Consider the following 17,330-nt stretch of genomic DNA (forward strand, 5'->3'; position numbering starts at 1 on the left):
ACGCTGCCACCTAGCTTTGTATCATCAGCAATTTTGGAAATGTTACATTTAGTCCCCTCATCCATATCATCATTGATATAGATTGAATAGCTGGGGCCCAAACACCGATCCTTGCGGTACCCCACTTGTCACAGCCTGCCATCCTGAAAAAGATCCGTTTACCCATACTTTGTTTTCTGTCTGTTAACCAATTCTCAATCTATGCTAGTATATTACCCCCAATTCCATGTGCCCTAATTTTGTTCACCAACCTCTTGTGTGGGACCTTATCGAAGGCCTTCTGAAAATCCAAATATACCACATCTACCGGTTCCCCTTTGTCTACTCCACTAGTTACATCCTCAAAGAACTCCAATAGGTTTGTCAAACAGGATTTCCCTTTCATAAATCCATGTTCACTCTGCCCAATCTTACTATTAGTTTCTAAGTGCTCAGTTATTGCATCCTTTATAATAGATTCCAGCATTTTAAAGGTTTAGCATAGTTTCCTGGCTTAATGTTCCATACTAGTACTTTTGTATGACTGGAAAAGTTTATAATGGGATGTCTAGTTTGGCTATCCATTTGATGGCCTCCTGAGATGCCAAGTTCCATGAGGGAAAATAATAAATGATAGACACTAATGAAATCAAACCTCACAATTATAAATCTCATCCCAGTGGCGCACTTATCAGGAATTCATCATTCAGAGAGTTAAGCTGCTTAAATCTGCTGTTTCACTCTGTTGCTCGTGAGCTGGAACCAGATCCGGCAAATTTTGGTGCTTTAAAAGCAGCCACATATCAAAATTAGTTAATTTATACTGCAGTAAAACTGAATGAGTTTAACAATGTGAACACAGCTAGTTCATCTAAAATGGGCAATTTAATTGACAGTTGTGCAGTAGCAATTTTGCAGTCCAGTTCTAGCTGCAGAGAACATGATTCATAATTACCCCATATACTGCTATACATTTGATCTAAGCAATGATGTTGCTGCACGTACATGTAAATCCTGTATGCAATCAACTATTATGCTAATTTTCTGTGATGAACCTGTAAAGCTCAACTCTTGGCTGAGAGGATTGAACTTGTTTAATGAACCATTTTGTCAGTTCCAGTCCCAGTCATGGAGAGCAAGATGGTTCTTCACAGGAGGCAGCTATCATTTACTGTTCTATAATACAAAGTTCCTGATTCTCGGATAAAAATTTGTAGCGGAATGCTTCCTACTGTCTAGGGAGGAGAAAGTATAAGTGTCATTAATATACTAAACTGGTACATCTGTGACATTGCACACAGTAAGTCAGAATGTGGTCACTTACTGACCTGTCACTAATGTCTTCATGTTGCAGTTTCTCTCGCTGCTTCTCTTCACTTTCTCTTCCATGAACTTGTTTTGGGAAGTGGTCAGGCAGGGAAGAGAGAAATCAAAGCCTCTAGGCTACATTTGAGGTGCGGTTGCAGACAAAATGGCCCTCAACTCCTTTTCCATCTCATTCCCCCAATCACTTGTGCTTCCCCGCCCCAACCCCTTGCTCCCATCGTATTCCCTATCCCTTCAACATCCCACTACCATCTCCCCTTTCTACCATCCCTCACTACTCCTACCTCCTTTTTGCTCAACTACTATATCCTCCCTTGCTCTGCTATCTCCATTCGCTCCACCACTCCTATTCTTTCACCCCCCCCCCCTCCAAAAAGGCAGGTGATGAAAGGCAAAGGACCCTGGCCCTTTGTACTTCCTTCCCTTCATAGGTTTCCCTGGCTTTCAAAATTCAACATTCAAAAAAGAGGAAAGTCACTGTCTGCCTGTCTCAAGTGTTAGAAATTAGAATCTACGTCACAGGTCTATGTGATGAGCATTGATTTATTCGAACTGTCAACAAACCACAGCTGGATAATTTGCTTCAAAATTCAGCTTTTTAAAATTGAATTAATATTAACATCTGTCTTTCATTTCTCCTTATCTGGCCTCAGTCTCTTCCTTCCCCACTCCCCTCAACTTAATGCAACACACAACAAACTATAACAGGTGTATACATCGGAAGTAATGCTTTCCTCATTCTCTCTTGCATACATACAGTCTTTGTTTCCTTATACAAAGTCAATGTAAATTTTACCCCAGTGAAGCTTTTGTAATTTGCTCGCTTGTCTTTGTTTTGACATTAGAAATTTCACTTAAAAAAATGTTGATGGATGAAAAAGAATTCAGCAAGCATTGAGTAATTTGTAGGAGCCTGATGGCCATCACAAAATGAAATATTCCAACTATAAAGTAGCAGCTATTGTGTTGTATAGTGTGACTGAAAATGTATAGGTACTTGAGTGTTCATTTGCACACATCACATACTGACTTTAATACATAATAACTACTCAAATCTCCTGTAGTGTTGTACACGGAGTCCAGGCCAAGTGCAGGATTCAGGTCAAGCTGGGTTAAAGAGGGTAGAGGGGATAACTGCTAAAAAGAAATATCAAAATAATTAGTGTATGGAGAGCTCCAAAAAAATATTGTTTAGGAAATTATGGCAGCTGACAGAAGGCTCGCTATCCTTCCTGACCACTACTCATGTAGACAGCGTGCTGATATTAGCATCAATATCATTGCAGAAAATTACTAGAAAAGAAAATTCAAACACTCAACTGTTCTTTTCCACGGTTCCAGTGACAATACTGTACTCAGTTTCAAATCTTAAATTAAAGTATTTAATAATTAAGTCTAGACTCTAGACACCAAGTTTTAATGGTCTACACAATGAATGGAAATGAATTAACACGGTGACTTAGTGTCCTGTGAGTAATAGTAATCGCATCACTCAATGTTCAAACAGTGTCACAAAGCAATGAAAGCTAACAGTGTCTTGGGTATATACCCAGATCAGTTGAACTAAATTCTACAGCAGTTATGTTAAGGCTTTAAAAGGCACTGATTAGATCACATTTAGAATAGCATGTTCAGTTTTGTTAACATCCGACAAAATACATACTTGCATTAGAAAATAGCAGTAAGAATAAACTGAGGAAAGATTAGAAGTTTAAGCCCCCATAAAATCTAGTTAAAGGGAAGACCTCATTAAGGGTATATAAAATATTACATGTGACAGATTATTTAAAAGCTAAGAAAATGGAACCAGAAGACAGGTGAGAATGGAACCAGAAGACAGGTGAGAATGGGTGAAAAGTTCATTCAGAACAGAATTCAGGAAAATGTCTTGGTAGATTATTCCAAATATTTCAGAGCCAAGTAAAATTAAAGGCAAAAATATTGGAGCTATACAGTACATAATATACATCATACAAATTGTACAACTTAACATGGCTGTATAGTCAGTGTACTGCTGTCACTAACAATTCAGTCACCTAATTGTCGTCTTATAATGGAAGTTTCCCATATACCTGGTTGTATTTTATTTGACACATTGTGAAAACTAGCTACTGTGCACATGCAATTCAAAAACTGAGAGAAATGGACTTGGCGGAAAAAGTCAGCCATGGAATACACAAATATACATGGAGTGATTACTGAATATTTGGGACAGATGACCATCACGAGCGTCAGTGATGTATAAAAGGGTAGATTGACATGAAAATAAGAATAGATGTATGTTAAATAGGCAGACAAGGCTATTGACTGGGTGAAAGGAATACATTGGGAAATCAAGCTGGTGGATGAGCAAATGGGCAGAAGTATACAAAGGTAATGGTAACAGATGGAGAAATAGGCAGATATATAGAGAACAGTTGGTAAACAGTACAAGTAGGAGATAATCAAAATTTTTTTTTTTGAAAATCCATATAATCAACATACATGATGACATACCTTCAGAAATAGAAAACACTTAACATAAAATTATTCAGCAATATACCCGATGACTGAACGTCGCCAAAAACAAAACTCCACGGCAACATTTTTAAATATTTTAGAGACAAAATGGGGTTTTGGGTTCCAATAGATACCAACCAATGAGGGACACAGTAATGGTCTGTGACACACTTTACTTCACGCCTGTGTTTATGTTCCAGACCATGTTTCCCTAAACCCTAATCTATCCAGTTTGTTCTTGCTCAATAATCTGAGGATAATAATTATACATACCTGATGTGGAGCTCTTACAGATTTGAGTCATTATAATGTCAAGATGTGCATCAGGCAGGTAATCTAATATTTCCTGGTGCACTAACTGACTTGGGGCATAATTTAAGATGAAGGGAGAGAGAGAGAGGCCTTTTGAATTTGTTAATACCATAAATGCAGTCTCTGCGGCTGGTCTATTGATGAGGATTGAACAATAAGCACCCCACACAAGGAACATTTGTGATAGTAGCTACACACAGGCCGATGGAACCAGAGAGATCTGATCCTAAGCTTCTGAGTATTTGAGCACTGGGGAATTTCAGCACTGTACTGTTTTTAATTGACCTTGTACTGACTGACTCATAACATCTGTAGCTTAGTGATAGTCAGGGAATCTTTAGGAATTCAAAACACTGGATGTAAAGGTCAAATAAGTCACTTATTTAAGATAAGTTGATATTTAGACCCGATCAGCAATCTGAAAGATATAGGCATTAGATTGTGGCCCATTTCCAAGTCTTTTCCTGGTTATCTTAAACCTGTTTCCATTATCACCAGTTTGTTCCAGTCCTTGCTAACATTGTAGCAGAAAAACATTGCGAGTAGCTGCTTATCAAAGCAGGTTGATTTTGAATAAGCTCTTCCTGCAGAAATAAATAAGCACTATAAATAAGCTGCGGAAGACAGCACTTAAAAAAAATCATCTATCAAACTATAAAAACAGATTTTTAAAAATTCTCTCAGTTTTCGGTACCTTGTTAGTTTAATTTGTGTTTTGTTTTGCAACCGTTTCACAAGAAAGGGTGTTCATCCTTTACTCCCGGTCTATTAGTCATGTTAAATCTGTGATGTCATCAGAAGAAACCACTGGGAGGAACAGTCAACATGAGGGAGTCACAGCAACTAGAAAACAATAAAGAATATTAAAGGATGCTTTTTTGGTGAGGGAGGAGTTTTATTAATCAGCATTTTTTTCCATTTATCTGTTGATCTGACTGAAATATTACCTCCATAACCTTTACCTCCACATTCTCTAATTATTACTTGAACTTCAATAGCAATCAACTGATGTGAGTATCTAGCAGTGCCCTTTCACCTCAAGCCCAATCCTGACCAAATTTCTCTCCTGTCGGTGCTGACTCTGCAACCAGCAATCCTTCGGTATCCTACTCAAACAGCCATTCTTCACGTGAGAGCCCAGGTAGTCAGTGTCAAGCAGGGTATTCACCCATGGAAGGGGTACCATTGTTGAGCCAATCATGTCCTCATCTGAAATTCATTATCCAGACAGGGCCACTGGGAAACAATCAGGAGGAGCCCTCTCTGATTTCCTTCCTCTGCACCTGACCACCCATCCCCCACCTGGGGCAGAGGCCATTTGTAGCGTCCCAGCTGTTTACTTTAAGCAGGACACACTTAGAAGGTGATCTAATTGTGGCTGTTAAAATGATAAAGGGATTCGATAACATAGATATCGAGAAACTAGGTTGAAGTTGAAGATCCACACTCAACGTCATGCGGCGCCACATGAACACTCTCGACCTCTCTCTTCAGCAGCACCGATACACTCTATCTCAAAGCTGTCCGGGTCCACAGTTCCATTTCATCCTTCGACTCATCCAACGCGTCAACAAAAAACTTTTTTTCTTCCTTTCTGATGTCAAGGATCGCAAGCTTCATCAACTCTTGGACACCAACGCCCCTCCGGAACCACCTTCCCCTTCACTTTCCTCTGACCCCATCCCTTCTTCCAATCTCACCCCCTGCCGTGTTTTCACTATTCTCTCTGACCTTCCCCTCTCTGACCCCGAACGATCAGTCCTCAGCAAAGGCCTGAGCTTCATCCCCTTACGCCCCCACCTCAATGAATTTCGAGCTCGGCACGATGCTGATCTCTTTTTCCGTCGCCTTCGGCTCCATGCCCACTTCTTTGGCCAGGAGTCTTCCCCCCGCACAGCTGACCCTTTCTCCCGCTTTCAGAATTCTCGTTCTACCTGGACCCCTCCCCCTGGCCTCTTACCCTCTCTAGATCTTTTCATTGCAAATTGCCGATATGATATCGGCCGTCTCCATTTCTCTGCTCCCCTCTCTCACTCCAACTTACCTCCCTCTGAACTTGCAGCACTCCGTTCTCTCCGATCCAACTCTAACATTGTCATTAAACCTGCTGACAAGGGTGGTGCAATTGTTGTTTGGCGAACCGACCTCTACCGTGTGGAAGCTGAACGCCAACTCTCCGACTCCTCCTCCTACCTCCGCCTGGATCATGACCCCACTAGCAAACATCAAGCCATTGTTTCCAAGACTGTCACTGACCTCATCTCCTCTGGCGATCTTCCCTCCATGGCTGTCAACCTCATAGTCCCCCAACCCCGCACAGCCCGCTTCTACCTCCTTCCAAAGATCCACAAACAGGACTGCCCTGGTAGACCCATCGTTTCAGCCTGTTCTTGCCCCACGGAACTTATCTCTTCCTATCTCAGCTCTATTTTTTCTCCCTTGTCCAGTCTCTTCCCACCTACATCCGCGACTTTTCCGACGCCCTCCGTCACTTTAACAGTTTCCAGGTTCCTGGCCCCAACTGCCTCCTTTGCACTATGGATGTACAATCCCTCCACACCTCCAGCCCCCACCAGGGCAGCCTGAGGGCGCTCCACTTCTTCCTTGAACAGAGGCCCAACCAGTCCCCATCCACCACCACCCTCCTCCGCCTGGCTGAACTTGTTCTCACATTGAACAACTTCTCCTCTGAATCCACTCACTTCCTCCAAATTAAAGGTGTTGCTATGGGAACCCGCATGGGTCCCAGCGATGCCTGCCTTTTCATGGGATATGTGGAACATTCTTTGTTCCAGTCCTACTCAGGTCCCCTCCCTCACCTCTTTTTCCGGTACCTTGATGACTGTATCAGTGCCGTTTCCTACTCTTGCCCTGAACTAGATAAATTCATTCACTTTACTTCCAATTTCCACCCTTCCCTCACCTTCACATGGTCCATCTCCGACTCTTCTCTTCCCTTCCTTGACTTCTCCATCGCCATTTCTGGCGATCGGCTTTCGACAAACATCCACTACAAGCCCACTGACTCCCATAGCTACCTGGACTACACTTACTCCCACCCCGCCTCCTGTAAGGACTCTATTCCATTCTCCCAGTTTCTGCGTCTCCGCCGCGTCTGTTCTGACGATGCCACCTTCCATACCAGTGCTTCCGACATGTCTTCCTTTTTCCTCAACTGAGAATTCCCCTCTACTGTGGTTGACACGGCCCTTGACCATTCCATTTCCTGCACTTCTGCTCTCACCCCTTCCCCTCCCTCCCAGAACCATGATAGGGTTTCCCTTGTCCTCACCTTTCACACCACCAGCCTCCACATTCAACGGATCATCCTCCGCCATTTCCGCTACTTCCAACGTGATCCCACCACCAAACGCATCTTCCCCTCACCTCTCCTTTCAGCATTCCAAAGGGACCGCTCCCTCCGCGACACCCTGGTCCACTCCTCAATCACCCCTAACAGCCCTTCCCCTTCGCCTGGCACCTTCCCGTGCAAATGCAGGAGATGCAACACTTCCTCCCTTCCCACTGTCCAGGGCCCCAAACACCCCTTCCAGGTGAAACAGCAATTTACTTGTACTTCTTGCAATCTAGTATACTGTATTCGCTGCTCACGATGCGGTCTCCTCTACATTGGGGAGACCAAACGCAGATTGGGCGACCGCTTTGCGGAACACCTCCGTTCAGTCTGTAAGGGTGACCCTGAGCTTCCGGTCGCCTGTCACTTTAATTCTTTGCTTCACTCTCACCCTGATCTCTCTGTCCTCGGCCTATTACATTGTTCCAATGTAGCTCAACGTAAGCTCGGGGAACAGCACCTCATCTTACGATTAGGCACTTTACAGCCTTCTGGACTCAACATTGAGTTCAACAATTTCAAACTATAATCCCTGCCCCCATTTTTCATGCTGTATGATTTTGCCATTCCCATTTGCAACATTTTATCTTTCTTGCCTCTTACAAAAGCACAGTATGTTCTTTCAATTCCTTCCTCCCCTCCCACCCCCCTGTCTCTGCACCTGCTTAATATCTGTTACATCTCCAGCTTTTTCCAGTTCTGATGAAGGGTCCCAGACCTGAAACGTTAACCCTGTTTCTCTCTCCACGGATGCTGCCTGGCCTGCTGAGTTTTTCCAGCGTTTTCTGTTGTTATTTGCTCTGGTGGGGGAACCCAGAACAAGGGGGCATGATCTTAAAAGTTAGAGCTAGGCTATTTAGGAGTGAAATTAGGAAGCACTTTTTCCACACAGAGGGTAGTGAAAATCTGGAACTCACTACCCCAAAAGGCAATGGATACTTTTGTTGGGTAAGGGTATCAAGGGATATAGATAAAAGGCAGATAAATGAAGTTTAGGTTCAGATTAATGGTGGAACAGGCTCAAGGGGCTGAATGGCCTACTCCTGTTCCTATGCTAACTCAGTGCAGCCTACGCGTCAGAACTGGGCACTGCTTGTCTGTATGGCTCAGTATTGCACATTAAGCCATCGGTGGAACCGGATTTGTTTTTACCTCCTTCCTCCTCTCCTTACCGGGGTATGAGTCCATGGGTGCTGGTCACTCTTCTGTGGCCATTCACGTATGAGCCATGCTAACTGTTGGCAGGCTATTCCACAATAGGAGACCTCACAATCTAATTGGATTCTGACCTCACCCAATTTGCAAACGCATGCACTTTCCAGGAGGGGTCACTGGATAGTGATGTAAAGTGGGGGTCCCGGCTGATTTTCCCTTAGGTGCAGTCAATTGTAGTGCTCACCATTAAGTGGGAATTGAAGCTGGGACCTTCTGGCTTGCATGGCTCAGTTACATATTGTCATTGCCAAATGAGCTGCCAGGGAAGTCTTTGGAAACTAGGAAGCTGTTTTTTAAACAGTTGATGTGTTGCGCGATTCTGATATGCTGATGCTTCCTCCCGATGTTATCCTTTGATTATGTCACAGTTCCATCAATATAAATTGGTTCTGTTCAACATTTTCATTCATGATTTGGATGGAGGCATTACAGGAATCATTTGTAAATTTGCAAACAGAAAATGTCCATGGGATAAGTAATTTATACCAAGTTAATAAGGCTGCAGGCCAATTTATGTAAGTTTGATTCGGCCCAAGTGTCGCAGATGTCCTTCAATGTGAACAAGTGCAGTGTCATGTATTTGGGGTGGGGAAACTCCGGGCATGTTTATGCTATGCAGGAGTAGGCATTAAAGATTAGAGATTGAGAGAGAACTGGGGTTAATAGTTGACAGCCTGTTAAAAGTGCATAAGTAGTGTGAGGTGGTAGAGAGGGCAAATGGGGCTCTAGGATACATTGCAAGGACTATCGACTATAAAACAAAGGGCATTGTACTTGGGGAAGGATGCAGGCTATTTGGGTTCTGGAGAAGGTACAGAGGAGGGTGACAAATGATAGCTAGGCTTAGGGCTATTAGTTACCAGGATAGGCTCCAAGAATTGGATCTATTTATGTTATGAGAAACACAGATTTACAGAGGACATGATTAAGGTTTTTAAAATGATGAAAGAATTAGATGCAGTGTGGCGGTACCACCGGTTGTCCCTTACATGGATATACATAATTCCCTTTAACTTACCTTACTGTATGTGTCTGTTACTATACTCAGGCTTCTCTCCTGTACTCTGACGTCATGACGTCAGAGCTCGGAACCTTTCAACAGTAGAGCTCGGAACCTGCTGGCAGTTGAGCTCGGAACCTGCTGGCAGTTGAGCTCGGAACCTGCTGGCAGTTGAGCTGGGAAGCTTCTAGTTAGTCCTCGTGGAGTCCCCGCTGGGACAAGACCTATACCACGGTGCTCCTACAGTCAGCCATCTTACCTGCCATCTTACCTGATGTAATTAGTCTGCTCCTGTAAATAAACAACTTGTTAATAGTTCGTCGAAGTCAAACTCTCTTATTTAGTGGCGATCTACACGAACCGCTACAGCAGTCTAGTTGTATCAGTTATTTGAGCTAGATAGGGATTATAGGACTGCAGCTCATGCTCATAAAAAGAATTAAGTTCAATGCCAGGAAGCATTTCTTTTTGCAGAGAGTCAGCACCCTCTGGAACAGACTGCTGAGATATGAGCTGGATATCGATTTAATGTTTATTTTTAAAAGGAACTTCCAGGAGAAGAGGACATTTGCAGTTATAAATGGTGAATTCTTATTAGCTCAAATGATGATGAGTAATGGGTTTTCACGGTCTCCCGGAGCCTTACTTCATTGCCTTAGGGAGGCAGAGAGGCATTTCATAAGAATTTTTCTTAAAATGGCCACAGGCTTTATTTTCACTTTCCCAGGAAATTGCATGGTTAACGAGTCGGGAAATGGTATAGAGAATTGCACCGTAACTGGATAGGGCAGGTTTGATGGGATGTTTTCCCTTCCATTTTTCGTATGTTTATGTAGTTGAGGTGGGAGATGACAGAGTGTTTTCAAGAAAATAGAATAATTCAAGTCAGCAGAAAGGTGAGGATAAAATAATCGTGGAACTATTTATAACTATAATTTTTACAGTAAGATTACCTTTTTGAGATCAGCCCTTATAAGATCAGCTCCCGGTTTAAGATCATCGCTCCATGATTAAAAGCCAGTATACGTTTTGCCACGTTCAAGTCAACTAATCACAACAAAGGTAGAGTTTGTGATCCAAGTAAAATTACTGATAAATTTTGACAGTTTTTATGAAGGTTAAAACTTTAGCCAATCAAAATGCAATAATTTGGCCACATTATGATGTCACTATGTAAATGTAATATTTAACCACATGACATCATCACTTCAAACATGGAGCTCCTGCACAACAGAGTTACCAGCCTGGTCAAACAAGAAAAGGAAGGAAATACTCAATGAAAAAATAGAAAAAAAAAACAACCCAAGTGGGCAGTCAGGTTTGGTTAAAGGTAAGAATGAATGAAAATGGTCATAAAATTGATCAAATATATTTCCTGGTGAAAAATAAGCAATACTACCATTATTTTTAACAACTGCTTATTGAAATGGCTAACAATACTCCCACAGCGACCTCTTCTGGCAAAGATATGATATTACAATGATGTGTAACATCAAATAATATTGACCCAGAAATTCGGGTCTCCACGGGTGAGTACGCACGGGGTATTCACCCGTAGGCCCAATGGAAGTGCCGGTTTCCTGCATGCACTGCGCATGCGCGGGAAACCGGCACTTCCGTTCCCCTGAAAGAAGGGGTTCAGAGGTGGAACGCGTGCGCAGGAGAGGCTGCGTGTGCGCATCGAACTTACGTTTTTTTGCAGGTTTTCCCGCGAAGGTAAGTCTCCAGAAGTTAGACATGTAAAAAGCAGTCGCAAGTGGTGAATTAATTAAAATTAAAACATTTTTTCCACAGGTTTATTATTTTTAAATACTTTAAAGGTAAATTTATTTTTAGCCCCGTTAGAAAATAAAATTATTTTTTCCAAAAATTTAAATTATTGTTTAAAATGGTTATTTCATGTCACAGAATCACAGAAACCCCACAGTGCAGATAGAGGCCATTTCGGCCCATCGAGCCTGCACCGACACATATCCCACCCAATTCCCCGCAACCCCTACACCAACACATATCCCACTCTATCCCCGTATTTAATCCCCCTAACACTAAGGGTCAATTTATCATAGCCAATCAGCCTAACCCGCACATCTTTGGACTGTGGGAGGAAACCGGAGCACCCGGAGAAAACCCACGCAAACACGGGGAGATAGTTTATAGTTTATTTTTAAAATGTGATGTTTTTTAAAAATTTATTTGAAGATTTAGTGATGTTTTGGGGCTTATAGTATTTATAGGTTTGACAGGTCTGTCAAACATATGAATGAAGCATTCCCTGCTACCATTGGCTCTCCATGGTCCACGTGATCCCAGGGGACGCATTGAACTAACTGCGCCCCTGGGATACGCAAGCACTGCGCGCCGGCAGTTGGAGCAGGCCCAGGATCGGAATCCCACGCGGGCCCACAGCTGAACGGCCGGCGCGGTAGGTAAGTGCAGGTCGGGGGCTTGCACCCGCGGGAAGCCCCCGACCCGAATTTCTGGGCCAATGTCTTTCGGTGATGGCCTACAAATAAAATGGGCATATGCCATTATCATGGCGAAGGGGCAGCAGCACAGGATGGAGGAAAGGAGACTGAGGCAGCATTTGCTGCAAAAGGCATCACAGAATTTCATCAATGAAGTCTTGTCTTCTGTGGAATACCATCTACCTTTGACCCGCCAGCTTTACCTCCTCCTCCGCCACCTACCAATAAAGGGACATTCCCTCAATCCGCTATCCGTCCTACAACGTGCCAACACATCAGCTCTCTTTGCACCGACATAAGTCTGCCAATCATTATCATCTGAGTGAAAACGTCAACACCATAAATGCACCCTTTCCTGTATAACTCTAACCTCCATCAATAACAGTTCCGTGTCAGTTCACATTCTATTTTGTTGAAGTGAATTTCAAAATGCACACAATCAACCTACACTTTCTTATCGAAATAACAACAGAAAATGCTGGAAAAACTCAGCAGGTCAGGCAACATCCGTGGAGAGAAATTTGAGTTGACGTTTCGGGTTGAAACCCTTCTTCAAAACTGGAAAGAAAAGAAAATAGATCGAAGGCAGGGCTGTGATCGGACAAAAGAAGTGAAAGAGACAAAAGAAGTAGAAGAGACAATAAAAGGTATTCAGAGCCAGACGAGATGGTAATAGGCTGAGATTAGGTGTGAAGTGTAACTGGCAGGGCAAGAGATAGCTGCCAGGTGGGAGAGTGAAACAAAAGGAAAGGGGGGGGGGGGGGAAAGGAGTGGAAAAATTACAGGTAAAAAATTAATAGGGGCCAAGGTTATGATCTGAAATTGTTGAACTCGATATTGAATCCGGAAGGCTGCAAAGTGCCTAATCCGAAGATGAGGTGCTGTTCCTCGAGTTTACGTTGAGCTTCCGTGGAACAATACAAGAGGCCAAGGATGGTGAGGTCCGAGTGGGAATGGAGCGGTGAATTAAAATGACAGGCGACCGGAAGCTCGGGGTCACCCTTACGGAGGTGTTCCGCAAAGCGGTCACCCAATCTGCGTTTGGTCTCCCCAATGTAGAGGAGACCGCATCGTGAGCAGCGAATACAGTATACTAGATTGCAAGAAGCACAAGTAAATCGCTGTTTCACCTGGAAGGGGTGTTTGGGGCCCTGGACAGTGGGAAGGGGGGGAGGTATAGGGGCAGGTGTTACATCTCCTCCGCTTGCACGGGAAGGTGCCAGGCGAAGGGGAAGGGCTGTTTGGGGTGATAGAGGAGTGGACTAGGGTGTCTCGGAGGGAGCGATCCCTACGGAATGCTGAAAGGGGAGGGGAGGGGAAGATACGTTTGGTTTTCTTATCACCGTGCTTCTCCTGGATGCCTGTATGTGCATTTCTTTCATTAGGTGTCAGCCTTTGCTCAATTGTATTATTCTTGCCTCGAAGTCAGAAGATCGTGGGTTTAAGCCACTGGACATCCAGGAAGTCCCTTGAGATTTTTGAGTGGCCTGGTCCACATCATCATCCTCAATCTCTTTTCTGGCTGCTCCTCATCATTAGCTTCCTCCTCCTCTGCCCCCAAGTTGCTGTGGTGGATCTGCACGAGGGTGGATTCTAAGAATGGGTGAGCACTATCCTCTTGGGATTAAGGAGACAGAGAGGGGTTGGAAGGTTGTGGCTGTGTGGTGCTTCACAGGAAGGCCACGGTGACAGTGTAAGTGTTCAGTCACTAACCTGGCGCTAGCAATGTGCTGCTGACTGCACCATCTCCCACCACAAGAGCTGAATGTCACTCTATGAGCTCCATGCCCCCCTTCTCAAAGTGTATGAAATGGTAAAGGGTAGGGATGCCACCTCCAGTGGGCTGCCTCTTGTGGGATTTAAGCGCCAATTTGTCCTGCAAGAAGATACGAGTTAATGAGGAGAAGACTAGCAGTTGAGTGTGTGCAAGTGTCATGGAAAAGCAGAAGTAAGCAATTTGGGGGCTAACAGTCTGTTAATGTGGAAGAAGGGGTTTTAGGGTTGTGCATTTAATGAATTGCTATTAGGAGAGCTGGGTCGCCATAGTGAAGGATGCTGACTTAGAGCCTCCTCCCCCTCCCCATTCGTCAGAATGCTTTATGAAGGGTTACGAGTGCAAGTGTTGCTTTAGGAGGATGAAGAGTATGCTGGTGCTCAGGGTGGGTAAAGAAGAAAAGGCGAGTGTCCAGTGTGTTACCTTGCCTGCTCTGGTTATTGAGCCTGTTTCCAGCACTGGTCTGCAGACCTGGGGATGAGGAAGTTAGCTCTCAATGCCAGTGCCATTTTCTTCCAGTGATATTTCTGAGTGGTTTGTTGACACCCCACCCAGGAGTCTGTTCCTCTTGCTTTCAATCTCCTCCAGGAAGCCTTGGAGATCTGAATCAGTGAAGTTCTACATTCTTCTTCTGTGGATTGATGCTATACCTTACTGCCTTCTAGATGCTGATGTCAAAATTCTTAAAAAGTATAATAAAAGCTTTGATGAGACATGCAATTAAAGTGAATTGAGAGAGCCAAGCACTGTTCCTTCCTTAATAAAAACAAAAAAATGCTGGAAATACTCAGCAGGTCAGGCAGCATCTGTGAAGAGAGAAACAGAGTTACCGTTTCAGCTCGACGAGCTTTCATCAGAACTGGAAAAAGTTAGAGATGTAACAGTTTTTAGCAATAAAGATGGATAAGGTAAAAGAGACAGATGGAAATCCCCTTGGAGAGAAGAGCAGAATTTCTTCAAGATGGACATTCCTGGTAGAGAAGTGGCAGTGAATAAAACCGTAATACATTGTGGATGCTGGAAATCTGAAATAAAAGCAGAAATGCTGGAATTTCTTCCTTACCTGGCTATCCCCACAGTTGCTATCTGAAGTGTGCAGGCTGAACTGTCTCTTGAAAAGCTACACTGCAGTTTCTATCCGCTTTGCGCCCATTTACACCGGATTTACGCCACTCTCAATGTCAATACCTCAGCAGGCCACCGGCGGGCGCAATGGCATAAGTGACAGCATGCAGATTCGCCCCCTAACCGGTGAAGAGCCCCAACCCCACAAGAGCAGCCGGTCTCTTTCTCTTTCTTTCGCATGGTAATAGCAAAGCAAATCAGATGTCAATATCTAAGTCAAATATCCAGGCCAAAGCTTCTAGTGTAACAATGTAAGCTGCCTGCCAATTTCATCTGAGGGCAGTGCTCAATGATGTGCTCCAGGGTCTGATTAGGAGCTCCACAGTCGCATGATGCGGATGCTTTAATCTTCCATCTATGGAGAAGGTGGCAGCATTTACCATGGTGGTTGATGGTTGTCCACTGTTTGCGAGGAAGGTTTGATCCTTTAGGTCGTACTGTGGGGTCCTCTATAAGGAATCCATTCCGTATGTCACAGTTCTTCCAAGCATTTTGCCATCGGTCATCGAGGCTGAGGGGCAATCGCTGAAGGGCTTCGGTGACGGTCCAAAAATGACCTTCTAGATTTGAGATGAGTTGTTGGAGGTTGTTTGAGGTAGGTTGTTCAAGTCGGCCTGGATTGGCATCTCTTTGTTGGTGTAGCGGTTGTATTCTCTGGAGACTGCATATTCGCAGTGTAGGTGTGGCGGTGCAATGTTTGCAAGCCACAGTGTTGGTGTCGATAAAAGTCATCATCAGCAGCGGCCGGTGGTTGCTGCTGCTGCATTTGTCCAAACTCCAGCTGATGCCATGGGCCGCAGCAACTTGCCGAGCAACCGCGCTGCGTCACGGGGTCAGGGGCCAGAGGTCGGGGGTGAGCTCAGCGGAAGTCGGCGGATTTGGTGCTGGAGCTCGCTCGACGACGCCGCTTCTAGGGGTGTTTGTGGCTTTTTATCATTTCCACCTCCGCCCGCCTGCCTTTGGATTTCGGGCCGGAATCTCTTCGCCCCCCCCTCTAAACTTTTCGTTCGTTTTCTTTATTTAAATTTATTTTTTAACCCGGTCAGCAGGGCTGTGGGGTTTAACATATGAGCGTATCACTGGTCGCCGTACGTCTGGAGCTGGCGAACCATTCGCACCACCCGGAGGGTTTCGAGTATTTCGGTGAGTCTCGGGGCGGGGGGCCTTAGACTCCGGGTTCTGGGGCCTCGGGATCGGGGTTCTCGGGCTCCGGGGCCTCGGGATCGAGGTTCTGGGGCCTCGGGATCGGGGTTCTGGGGCCTCGGGATCGGGGTTCTGGGGCCTCGGGCTCTGCGGCCTCTCCCCCGTGTCTTGTGTCCCTGCTCAGCTGTCACTTGCTCCCGAGGAGGATGAGGAATGCCCGGCCTGGTGCTGATGGTGGAGGAGGATTCAGGGGAGGGGGTTTAAAGCCCAGGCCTCGCTGCTCAGCTGTTGCTCCAATGGGTTTCTCTCTCTGTGAAGTTAAGGAGTGTTCGTTAAAAAGAATCGGCTCGGGATCTTTGTGCTGCAGGTTCTGTCAAATCAAAGTCGCTTCAATTTGTGACAGTAACCCGCTCCTCCTCCCAAAAAAAGGAAAATAAACATTGTCCAGATGTAGATCCTGAATCAAATGGGTTCATAGGAACCAGAGGGGTTTTTTTTTTGGTGGGTGGGGTGGTGGAGAAAGCGATTAAAATTGTTCTAATCGGTACCTTCAGGGCCGGTGCATTGAAGCAATGTAGTAATTTTATCACCGTTTAGAAGATATTTTAAAGCTTTAACTCCCATCTCTCCCTTTGTTAATTAATGTCCATAATGTGGGCCCTTAAAATTCTGCGGCACTTGAAGGCCAATTTCTCCCGTAAGATCATTTAGATTCTGTCTAGTTTCTGCAGCACATTATAAAGTGACCAATACATATGTGTATCTTAAAAGGGCAACAGCAATTTTAATTTTTTTAAAGCACAAGCTAAGAGGGAGGCACTTGGATTTTAAACGTACAGAATCTGACAAGGAGAGGATATGCGGAGACTAAAATGACAGAGAGGGGGTGCTGGAGCAGCAGCTGGGCCACAGCTATCCATCGCCAGCCAGTTAGCAGAAGAAGGGTGGGTCAGGCCACCTGGAATATGAGAACAGTAGAGTGCGGAATGCAGATTTATGCTTGTGTTTTTGCTCATACTGCGTTCCAGTAGTGCTCATTTATGTGGAAGTGCTGAGCAGATGCCAGGTCCGTTACTGCAGACAGAGTTTGTGCTGCTGCTGGTGCCAAAGCTGAAGTCCTAGGCATAGGTCACCTTT

General features: G+C 44.6%; 1 protein-coding gene and 1 long non-coding RNA gene across 8 annotated transcripts in view; one reads left to right on the forward strand and one right to left on the reverse strand.

Moving 5' to 3' along the window:
• Window positions 1-2,706: 2,706 nt before the first annotated feature.
• On the reverse strand, window positions 2,707-15,174 carry LOC147104320 (uncharacterized). 2 transcript variants are annotated; one of them, XR_015072314.1, is made up of 3 exons: window positions 14,989-15,174; window positions 4,811-14,607; window positions 2,707-4,700 (listed from the first exon to the last, which is right to left on the reverse strand). It is a non-coding gene; the product is annotated as an uncharacterized LOC147104320 (long non-coding RNA). The 2 variants fall into 2 exon arrangements; XR_015072313.1 differs by having other exon boundaries at window positions 4,811-15,174.
• The window catches only part of brap (BRCA1 associated protein), a 69,647-nt gene continuing 63,237 nt past the window's right edge, over window positions 10,921-17,330 (forward strand). For 4 of the 6 annotated variants that reach the window (XR_015072311.1, XR_015072312.1, XR_015072310.1 and 1 more), the window contains exon 1: window positions 10,921-11,016. Coding sequence is in view for 1 of the 6 variants with exons in the window: in XM_085961551.1 (XP_085817677.1) it covers window positions 16,118-16,193 (76 nt within the window). In the remaining 5 variants the exon portion in view is untranslated. Of the gene's footprint in view, window positions 11,017-15,559; window positions 15,646-15,896; window positions 16,194-17,330 lie in introns of those variants that run through there. The other 2 variants (XM_085961552.1, XM_085961551.1) reach the window with 2 other exon arrangements.

The sequence above is a fragment of the Somniosus microcephalus genome, chromosome 19, assembly GCF_052327205.1.
Source record: "Somniosus microcephalus isolate GS21.2 chromosome 19, FLI_Smic_1.0, whole genome shotgun sequence".
Lineage (NCBI taxonomy): Eukaryota > Metazoa > Chordata > Chondrichthyes > Squaliformes > Somniosidae > Somniosus > Somniosus microcephalus.